The 11393-nt window shown below is 46.7% G+C and overlaps 1 protein-coding gene across 1 annotated transcript; it reads right to left on the minus strand.

Moving 5' to 3' along the window:
• Positions 1-3841: 3841 nt before the first annotated feature.
• On the minus strand, positions 3842-9756 carry LOC123106043 (calcium-transporting ATPase 4, endoplasmic reticulum-type). Its single transcript, XM_044528238.1, has 8 exons — positions 7672-9756; positions 7377-7446; positions 7128-7249; positions 6733-7011; positions 6178-6555; positions 5408-5517; positions 4970-5198; positions 3842-4869 (listed from the first exon to the last, which is right to left on the minus strand). The coding sequence occupies exons 1-8, from the start codon at positions 9076-9078 to the stop codon at positions 4291-4293; spliced, it is 3174 nt and encodes a 1057-aa protein (XP_044384173.1). The 5' UTR covers positions 9079-9756; the 3' UTR covers positions 3842-4290.
• Between the last annotated feature and the right edge of the window lie 1637 nt (positions 9757-11393).

An 11393-nucleotide genomic window follows, 5' to 3' on the forward strand; every position in this document is an offset into this window, starting at 1 on the left:
CGCGTGCACAAGCCGGCGCCACAAATTTTCTGCCCCGCGGCCCGCGTGCGTTAAAATTACAGCTTCGTTTTTGTGCACACTCTATTTTACAACTTTTGTTGGAGCACTGTTTTTGTCGCGCGCGCTATATAGGCATATTTTCCTGCGTGCGGCTTATGCAGCGCGTCTGTATAGGCTCGAACTGTGGAAAAGATGCCTATTTAGTTATCTGCATCAATTTTGCCCTCCTTGCATGTTTTCCTCGAACAATAATATATCCTAGTTGGCAAGGCGGGCAAAATTGATGCACATAACTAAAAACAGGCCCTAATTATCCAAAGTTCAAGCCTATTGATGCCATGAGGCCCTATTTGGCGCTGGCTGCCGCACGGGGGCCTGTTGATGGGCCGACCCATGCATGCTGCAGCCCGAGTGGAGTGAGCGAGTGAGTACTATGGTGGACGGGGACAGGATCTCCTATATGCCGCTCTTTGCGGCAAATTGTCGGACGCACGCACAGGCGCATACCTGACTAGGCCGGCCCAAGCTAGCGACCAGTGGAACTGTAGCGTGAGTCTGTTCACGTCTAAAAAAATTGAGTATTGTACAGATCGAGCACGGGACCTCTAGTGAAAGAGGCGACTGTGCTAGCCAGTAGACATAATCACACCGAATGATTACATATGTAGCGCAATAATATAAGAACCAAAAACAACGAAGATCCAAATGTTTTTTTCCTTTTTTCGTGTTTTGGATTTTTTGCTCGAAATTCCAGAAAAAATAGGAAAAGGTAAATAATGAAATTTGCGAACAGTTTTTAAAACAGGAACAATTTTGGAAATACCAAACAAATTTACAACGTGAACATTTTTTAAAACTGCAGAAAAAATTTGAAAACATGAACTATTTTTGGAAACAGAAACATTTCAGGAAATTTGCGAACAACTTTCTAAAAAAGGAACAATTTTTGGAAACACAAAAAACTGAAAACGGGAACATTTTCTAAATCTGTAGAACAAATTTGAGAAAGTGCACAATTTTTGGAAACATGAACATTTTTTGAAAACAAGAACATTTTTTGAAATCCTTTTTTCTGAAAAATGAAACATTTTCAAAATTCCATAACAAATTTTGGATATGCAAACATTTTTCTTAAAATGGAAACATTTTTTTAACTCCTAAAAAAATAGAAACACAAACATTTTTTTAAATTTACGAACATTTTTGGAACTCTCCAAAAAAAATTAAAACACGAACATTTTTCAAATTGACGAACAATTTTTTAAACTCCTGAACAAAAGTTGTAAAATATTACAAAATCTTGAAATTTGTGAACGATGTTTGAAATAGGAACATTTTATAAAACTCCCGAACAAAATTTGAAAACATTAACATTTTTTCTAAAACAAATTGTGAACAATTTCCCAAATTTTGTGAACGAAATGAAATCATTTTTCTGAAATCTTGAGCAAAGATTGAAAAGTTTTGAAATTTTGAACAAAATCATAAAGAAAAGAAATCAAAAAGGAAAAAAAGAATATAGAAACAGAAAAGGAAAAAAAAGAATAGAAATAGAAAAGGAAAAAAAAGAAAAACGAAAAATAAAAGACAAAAAGAAACCAGAAAACCAGTCCAAGAAACGGTTCAGGAACCAACTAGAAGGTTCCCAAAACCATTAGAAACCTAGGTTGGAACCTTCCAGAAAGTTCCTAAAAACCAGATGCCATCTACTCGTTAGCCATATAGATGGGCCAGCCCAGTCATTCGGTTAGTATCGTGGCTGTGTGCGTTACCTCGACTGTTCGACGCAGAGAGCGTCGAATAGGAAATTCTGACGGGGACTATACAGTGGCAAAAAAATGATATTGTTTTTGAACACGAACATATTTTAATTTTTTTTATGAAACTAGAATATTTTCCAAAATTTGAAACAGTACTTGAAAATCTGAACATGTTTTGAAAATTACCGAACATTTTTGGGAAATGATGTGAGTCGGCCGACGGGCATCGCGCAGCGCCGGTCGCTTTGTTTTTCGCTCACGCGCAACTTGCATGTTTCTTGTGGCCCCACAAACAGTTGCATGTCGCATCCCTATCTCCTTAAGGCCTTGTTCGGTTTACAGGGATTTGAAGGGGAATTGGATTCGATTGGGGAGGATTAAATCCCCAAGTCAAAAGCCTCCTCGATCCCTTCCAAACCTCTTCGGGACGTATTTAAACACACAAGGCCTAAATCAGTCACCTCCACACAATGTTTTCACGCCGAGTGCTTTCCTCATCCCATCCTCGCCGTCAATGCCTACCTTCCACCAACCTCTGCATTGTCCGACCAGATTTGTCGCGGCCACGAAGATCGACAAGCCAGCATTTTGCTGTGAGGTCACCGCTTGTCGTCGGTGCTGCTACAATGGCTGGCGGGGCGACACATGGAGGTGCTGCAAGCATGGATGTTTGCAACTTGGGGACGCCATGGTCGTCCATGTCCTCATCCTTGACTGTGCGGTTGGATGTTGCGACCGGCGAGGTTGGAAGCTACAACCGGCGCTTGATCGTGTTGCGACGGGCTCCTGCTAGGCTACATGCGGTGCTGCTAGGGGGGGGGGGGTAAGGCTGTTCCGACAAACCGCCAACGATGCTGGGATCCCTCACTGACGGTGCTACAACTCACATCGGTGATGTTGTGACCGGCAATAGGGAAGCTAAGACCGACAGACGAATATGCTGCAACCGACGACGGCGAAGTTGTGGCCGCTGACAAAGTGTTGAGGCGGCTGTATTCAGCGACCAGGAAGTTGTAACCGGTAGATGACACTGCTAGGGTCACGAGCTTCATGGCTCGCCGACCGCGGGCTAGGACGTGGCCTGCGGGAGGCCATTTTGGCTTCTGCCTCGTGTGAAACAGAGTTGCGCGTGCGGGAAAGTTTGTGTGACAAAGGGATGGCGCTGGAGGGCACGATCTAGCGGTTATAAGCATCCTAATTCTACGGCGTAGAAGGCAACTGATCCAGCACTTGGGCTGGTCGGCCGGCCCCTAGCGTTGGCCAACATTTTTTTAATTTCTGAACAAAATTTAAAAATGGGCACATTTTTTGAACTTGTGAACAAATTTTGAAAATAAAAACATTTTTAAACTTCTGAATTAATTTTTGCACTTTTTTAATTCCCAAACATTTCTTGAAAATGTTGACACTTTTTTAATGAGAACATTTTCTCAAATTCCAAAAGAAAATTGGAACATGAACATATTTCGAAAATTTCTGAACATTTTTTGAAATTCCAAACACTTGTTAAAATGAAACTTTCTGAAAACAAATGAAAAGAAAACCCAAAGAAATCAGGTAAAAGAAACGGCAGGAAAAAGAAAATGAAAACCCAGTGAAAACTGAACTGGAGCCTTCTAGAAGGCTTGAAACCGGACTAAATTAACTCTCATTTGCTCGCTTCCCTCCCGTCGCAAATACCCAGCACTTTTACGCAAAATGCGGCAAATAGGGTTTTGCCGCTCCATAGCGCCTAGTGTAGGAAATGGCGAGCCAAAACTTCGTATCTTCTCAACATGGAGCCAACTAAGATATTTGAGTCTAGCTATTAGCTATAACTAACAAGCGTTGCCTGTTCTTCACTGCTACTTGTGCAGGCGCAAGTGCCAGGAGGCCTGTGCTGGGGGGGTGTACTTGAGAACAAGCAGATTGTGCAACAAAAAGTTCCTGCAGGTGTATGAACCACAGCATCTCAAAGCAGATAACAACACAGCAACCAATGAAATTACCGCGACTAAATACTCTGCTTCTTCTCATCATACGCTCCATAGAATTGTAATTCATAGGATATGCAATACATAGACACATTTAAAACAGCAGCATTAACAGTAATCAGAAATGGCTGTTCCCTTGTGACGTATAATTATTTGCACTCCTGTTCGGCAAATAGCTCGCAACAAAAACAAAGCAACATTCCAACACTCCGAGACCAAGGAACCACTACCTACATGTAATTCACAGGATATATAATCAAAGGTTTGGAACCTATAATAACAACTAAAAAGAAACAAGAACAGAGCTGCTAAGTTCAGTCTCCGCGAAAAGCAAGAGCTTTGTTCCAGAACCCTTTTTATCTACTTCAGTTATATATATATATATATATATATATATATATATATATATATATATATATTATACGCTGAATAAACACCCTTCCTTTGGCGACCACTGTTACATGGTCCGAACATTCTGAACAAATTGCTTTTTTTTGTTGATGATTAGTTACCACGGCGTTGTCTGGAACAACCGCTGTTAGTCGCCGTCGCCTCCTTCACTCGCCCTTTTGCTTTTTTAAACGCCGCTTGGGACCTGAGGCGGTCGTGCACCTGCCAACGAACTTGAGGACCTCGTCGATGAGCACCACGGGGAGCGCGACAAGGAGCACCAGGAGCCACTCGTTCAGGCTGAGCGGCACGATGCCAAACACCTGCGCGAGGAACGGCACGTAGAGGATGAGGAAGTGCAGCCCGAACGACACCGACATGGCCAGAAGCAGCCACGGGTTGACCCACGGAGGCATCCTCAGCAGGCTTGTGTCCTCGGAGAGGGCGTTGAGCGAGTTGAACATCTCGATCGCCACGAGCACAGAGAGTGAGAGCGTCGTTGCCTTCACTTTTCCGGCCTGGAAGTAGTCGCAGGGGTTGTCGTCGAAGGTGAAAGTTCTAGCACCAGCAGTGAAGGGCGAGGCTGTGAAGTTATCCCAGGTAGAGCACTGGCCCCAGTTTGAGAGCTGCGAGTAACTGACAAGCGTGTGGCCGTCTCCAGTGAGATCAATGCCCATGAAAGATCCATGGGTGTACCAGATGACAAAGATACCAACGGTTGCAACCCCCACGTAAAGGCCAATGACCTGCAAGTTATGTATAGTCGGTGAGAAAAATTAATCTCGAAAAGAAAGTAAGGGCAGAGATTCCTGCAAGGGATCCAACAGATATGTGGTGATCAATTACCAGATAACGGAACAGAATCCAGGGAGTGATCAGTGAGTCGTCGCTCCTCCTTGGTGGCTTCTTCATGATGTCCTTGTCTGGAGGATTGAAACCCAAAGCAGTAGCAGGGGGGCCATCAGTGACGAGATTTACCCACAGAAGTTGAACAGGTATCAACCCCTCAGGAATACCCAAAGCAGAGGTAAGGAAGATCGAGGCAACTTCACCAATGTTTGAGGAAATCATATATCTGCAGCAGTGAAGAAAAGACTTTCAGAATGCTCAAGCAGCGACATGCTTTCCAACAACTGAATGTAAAATCTAGATATATTGCATACGCAGTCCCCTACTCATGCCCGATTCAGGAACATTAGCTTTAGCAAGTCATATGGTACTGAAATTGCAAGCAATCACAAAACTGCCAATGAGAAGTGGGAGCAAGGCTCTCAGTGCACAAACCTTATGAAAGCTTTCATGTTGTTGTAAATAGACCTGCCTTCACCAACAGCAGCAACAATGGTACTGAAATTGTCGTCTGCTAGTACCATGTCAGAAGCCTCTTTGGCAACCTGAAAAAAAAACAATGATTTTTCAGATACTGCTCCCCAAATTATAAGCTGAACACAAGCATAATTTTGCATATATCACTCTCTTCTTAGAACCTCTAAAGTCGTGCTTTACAATCTGACTAGAAAACCAAATGTTGTTTTACTGGTCTAACTCAAACAATATTATGTAGTTAGCTTATTAAAAGCAGTAACAGGCGAGGGCTAGGGCTGGCAATCAATACATTTCAGAGGTTTCTGAACTACAAAGGTTGAAAGACAAACAATGGTTTTGAGAAATCAATAGTTTTGTCAGGAAAACCATTGAAAGAAGTGATTTTAAAGCAGAAAACCTTGAAGACTCTAAAGTGCAAAATGATGGATAATTCAGCTATGCTACCTTGTAAAGGGGTAAGCACCTATATTCTCTGCTCTAGATCATGAAATATGTGATGGTGGTTCCTGGTTTTCTGTTAATTTTGTAACAGCGCATCTACAGGTATGTTTTGTGACACCTGCTAAACTTGTGGTTTGCAATCTCACTCTGGTGTGGGGTTGTACGGTGAGTACAAACTTTTTCATTTGACATTATAGAAAAATGGGCACTTCCCCTGATTCAAGAGAGAACCAAAAAGGTGCTTCAAAAGCAGTGGCTAAGATGGTGTGCATTAAGAATATATATACCTCAGTGCCGGTGATACCCATTGCTATACCAATGTCAGCAAGTTTTAGAGCAGGGGCATCATTTACTCCATCTCCAGTCATAGCAACAACTTCACCGTCTTCTTTTAGCAGCCTCACGATCTCTTGCTTGTGCCTAGGCTCTGCCCTAGAGAACAGAAGGCCACCTTTCCTTCGCAGCAGTGTCTTCTTATCCTCAAGTGCCATGAACTCCCTCCCCGTAAAGCTCTTCAAGGTAATGTCTTCATCAGGTGAAAATACACCAATTTCATGGCATATCGCCTCAGCGGTTTCTTTGTTGTCTCCTGTAATCACCATAACACGGATGCCCGCAGCTCTGCAGTCCTCAATAGCATCAAAGACCTCTTCCCTCGGAGGATCCTGACATAGTTAAAAACATCCACCATAAAGACTTGTCAGCATTGCAAGGGATCATATACAGAAAAGCATATTGACAAATCATGGTCCCCAACCAAAAGATTTATCTAGATTGCAAATTATAGAGTGTAGAGCAGCATTGATTAAAAAACATATCCACAATGAGGAGCAGAGTCTTACCCTTAGGCCAGCAAGACCAACAAATATCAGGTCAGTTTCAATTGCTGCATAATTGGCTGGATCCAGCAAAAGCTTGTGAGCAGGGTGGTATTCCCCATCATATGTTGCAAATTCACCAAGATCCTCCTTGTATGCAAATCCGAGGCACCGCAGAGCTTTTGTTGACAATTCATGGAGACTTGCCAAAACAGCTTTTCTTGATTTCTCATCTAAAGGCACAACTGAACCATCCTGCAGCTGAATATGGCTACTCCTCTCCAGCAAGGTTTCAACAGCTCCCTGCCATCAGGACACATCATCATGCACTTAGTGTCACTCCAGCGAACATAAAACAATGGTATAATGCAGGATAATTTTATTTAACATATCAGTGGGAAATGGCGGTATAGCAACACCTTAACAAGTAAAGTGTTGCCTCCTGATTTGGAGGTAACGATGATTCCCATTGATTTCCTCATACGGTCGAACTCGAGCGTCGCAATCCTTTTGGCAGCATTGCTCCACCATCGGCAGCAGCCTGACAGCAAACAATATCACAAAAATGCTCAGTATACGGTTGTAGCTTAACTCAGCAGCACGTATCAGAAAATATCAAAATAGTAAGTTATGTTCCGCTAAGCTCGAAAGCAAGCATTGATGCTTACCTAATGTCTCGGACGGATCCACCGACAGACCGTTCTTTCCTTCAGGTACTCCCATTTTCTCAACCAGGACCTGCAAGAAACCAACCAACAAATTAATCATTATGGGAGCCTAAGAATGGAATGTCTTCCAACATCAGTACTGTCTGAATTTGGACTGACACAACCTAAACTCCAGTGATAACTGTATCCTAAACTGTTCAGTTGTGGATCAAGTAAGCACCACCATATTCTCGAATTAAAAAATACTGTGAAATTCAAGGAAATTGAGAATAGCATGAACTGTACCAATCCTCACCTTTAAAGCAGCCTCGGTCGGCATTCCGGTGGAAACATACTGGTTTGAAGAATGTGAGACACTGGCATCATTGCAGACAGCGGCAACCTTTGCGATCATCTCAAGATTTGCATCCATCCTCCCAGCAGGCCAGTCGTAGATTTTGCCATCACGGGGATCATACGACGTGCCGTCCACCTTGAAGCTCCTAACTTTCCCTGGGGCATCACCGATCGCAACGAGCTTTGAGACTGACATCTGGTTGGTGGTCAGAGTCCCAGTCTTGTCGGAGCAGATCACGGTGGTGCAGCCCAGAGTCTCCACACTGGGCAGCTTCCTGACAAGCGCGTTCTTGGCGGCCATCTTCCTGGTTCCAAGGGCGAGGCAGGTGGTGATCACGGCAGGCAATCCTTCGGGTATGGCGGCGACGGCAAGCGCCACGGCGATCTCAAAGTAGTATGTGCACTTCTCGAACGAGAAGCGAATGTTCCTGGGCACCCATCCGTCGAGCTCGAAGGTCAAGAAGTACTTGACGTTGATGAGCCAGACGAGGATGCATATGAGGCCGATGATCTTGGTGAGCGCCTCGCCGAACTCGTTGAGCTTCTTCTTGAGCGGCGTGTCGTCGTCCTCCTGCGAGGCCTCGTGGATCTGCGAGTGGATCTTGCCGATCTCGGTGGCCATCCCGGTGTGCACGACGAGGCAGACGGCGGAGCCATTGACGACGGTGGTGCCGGCGAAGACCATGCACTCCTTGGCCTGGATGTCGGCGTCCTCTGCCGGCACGGCGTGGGCGGTCTTGTTGACGGAGTTGGTCTCGCCGGTGAGCGACCCCTGCTCGACGCGGAGCGTGGAGGAGACGAGCCTGAGGACGCGCATGTCGGCGGGGACCTTGTCCCCGACGCGGAGCATCACGACGTCGCCCGGGACGAGGTCGCGCGCGGGGAGGGCGGGCGCCCACTCGCCGTCGCGGAGCACGGCGGCGTGGTCGGACTGGATCTGGCGCAGCGCCTCGAGTGCCTTCTCGGCGTTGGTCTCCTGCCACACCCCGACGGCGGCGTTGACGACGAGGATGAGGAAGATGACGAGCGGCTCGACGAAGGCCGAGAGCGTGAGCGCGCCCGCCGACGACGAGAGCGCGAGCGCGAAGGAGACGGCGGCGGCGGCCAGCAGGATGCGCACCAGCGTGTCCTCGAACTGCTGCGCCACGAGCTGCAGCACGGACGGGCCCGGGTGCTCCAGCAGCTCGTTGGGCCCGTGCGCGCGCAGCCGCGCCGCCGCCTCCGCCGAGGAGAGGCCGCGGTCCCGGTCCGTCCCGAACCGCTTCTCGCACTCCTCCACCGTCCGCGCCCACGCCGGGAACGGCGCCGCCGCCATCGCCCCCTTCTCCTCGTTCACCGCCGGCGCGTCGTGGCCGGCCTCGCCCATCGCGGACCGCGTCGAGGAAAGGAGTCGCCTTGGATGGAAGGCCCCTCCGCCGGCGGCGATTGTGTCAGCAATGCGAAATCGAGGGGCGGCCTCGCGGAATTCGCCCCGGGGACGGCGACGACGAGGCGGTCTTATACCCCGCGCGCTGGCGTCCGGGGCGAGATCTCTTGCTTGGCCTTGGGGCGAGGCGGTTGTTAGCGTGCGGAGCCGGGATTCTCTCCGCCCCGCAACGAACCAATCAACACAACACAGACACAGAACCCGAACCCAGACCCAGACGCCAAAGCCGCCACGCCTCCCCCGGACGTGCGTGCGGGCGGGCGCCGGAACTCAACCCCGGCGGCCGGCGGCGGAAGGTCTGCCGCTTCGTCAGTCACTGGGAAAGGAAAGGGGAGTGGAGGGGGTGGTTGGGAGAGAGGCTAGGGTGGTGGTGGTGGGCAGGTGGGAAGGGCATGCCTGGCGCCCCGCCACGGGTACTTGTAGCCCGTAGGTAGCAGCACTCGCGCCGCGCCGCGCAGGCCAGGGGAGGCGAGGAAGGTGGCAGGAAGCTTCGTGCGGGCGATGGATGGTAATGGCGGATCGGTGGTACTCCTACGTGCGTGCGGGTGTGATGCGTGGGTGATGCGATGGGACGGGGTGCGGTGCGGCGCGGCCACTCTCAACCGCTGCCTGCCAAGTGCCAAAAGCGAGCGAGAGGGCGGCACGCGCGGCGCGAGGGGTAGAATGGTCCGCCTGGCCTCCTCTGTTCACAGTAATAGCAGGAGGAGTGGTACACTCTGCTCGGCTTCTTCACCATCAATGGCGGCATCTGCTCGCCCGCCCGCCCGCCTCCTCCTCCTCCTCCTCTCCCTGCCTCCGCCATCAATGGCGGTATCCGCTTCGATGCTCTTCTGCGCGGCAGTGCACACAGACTGACTCCTCGTGGGAAAGGAAATGAATGAGTGAAGTGCACTGTAGGTCCTTGAACTATTCCAGGGATGTCACGTAGGTCCTCGAACTATGAAAATCGTCATCCAGGTTCTCGAAGTGCAGTAATTGTGTCATTCAGGTCCAAAATCTCCCTGACAGGCTCTAACTGGCCAGCTGGCACGTAAACAGTAACCGTAACAGTGCGCGGCAAACAGTCCTGAATTCCTGTGCCTGATGAACAGTACACGATAAACAATAAATATTAAAAAAAATCGAAAAACTGAGATCCTCTGTCATCGAAGATACCCTGTCGCGTGAACAGTTCATTAATTCAAAAAAAGTTCGCGAACGATGAATTTGGAAAAAATATTTGTGACTTTAATAAAATGTTCGCGAACGATGAGTTTGGAAAAAATATTCGCGAATTTAAAAAAATATTCGCGAGTTTAAAAAAATATTCGCGACTTTAAAAAAAGTTCGCGAACGATGAATTTGGAAAAACTATTCGCGACTTTAAAAAAATGTTCGCGATTGATGAATTTGGAAAAAATATTCGCGACTTTAAAAAAATATTCGCGAGTTTAAAAAAAGTTCACGGACGATGAATTTGGAAAAAATATTCACGACTTTAAAAAAATGTTCGCGAACGATGAATTTGGAAAAAATATTCGTGAATTTAATAAAATGTTCGCGAACGATGAATTTGGAAAAAATATTCGCGACTTTAATAAAAAGTTCACTAACATTTTTTAAAGTCACAAATTTTTGTGGTTCGCAAACATTTTTTTCCATACCCACGAACAATATTTGTGGTTCGCGAACATATTTTCAAATTTATTGTTTGTGAACATTTTTGAAGTCGCCAATATTTTTCCCATATTCGCGAACATTTTTTTGAATTAATGAACATTTTTACTATTCACGCACCAGGGGTATCTTCGATGCCAAAGATTTTCAGATTTTTTGTTCATATTTTTTATTTTTCGCACTGTTCACCATGACAGCTGACCATTTAGAGGGGGTTAGTGAGATTCTGGACCTAGATGACACACTTACTGTACTTCGAGGACCTGAATGGTGATTTTCATAGTTCGAGGACCTATGTGATACCCCTGAAATAGTTTAAGGACCTACAATGCACTTTACTCGAAATGAATTGAAGGAGTGGAGCGAACGCCACAGGTTTTTACTAGACCGAACCTGCGTGCTGGTGAGGAGCTATGACGCATGGCTGTAACAAATGCACTCGCATGAACAGTGCAAATTCCTAAAAATAAATAGCAAAAAGAAAATCTTAAAAAAATAAATGTATGAACATCAACGAGAGCTCTAACATCGTGCAAAATTTCAGTTTAAAAAGACATCGGTGGACGCTTGTAAAAGAAACTGTACGGATGTCGTTTCGG

Source organism: Triticum aestivum, chromosome 1B, assembly GCF_018294505.1.
Source record: "Triticum aestivum cultivar Chinese Spring chromosome 1B, IWGSC CS RefSeq v2.1, whole genome shotgun sequence".
In the NCBI taxonomy this organism is placed as follows: Eukaryota; Viridiplantae; Streptophyta; class Magnoliopsida; order Poales; family Poaceae; genus Triticum; species Triticum aestivum.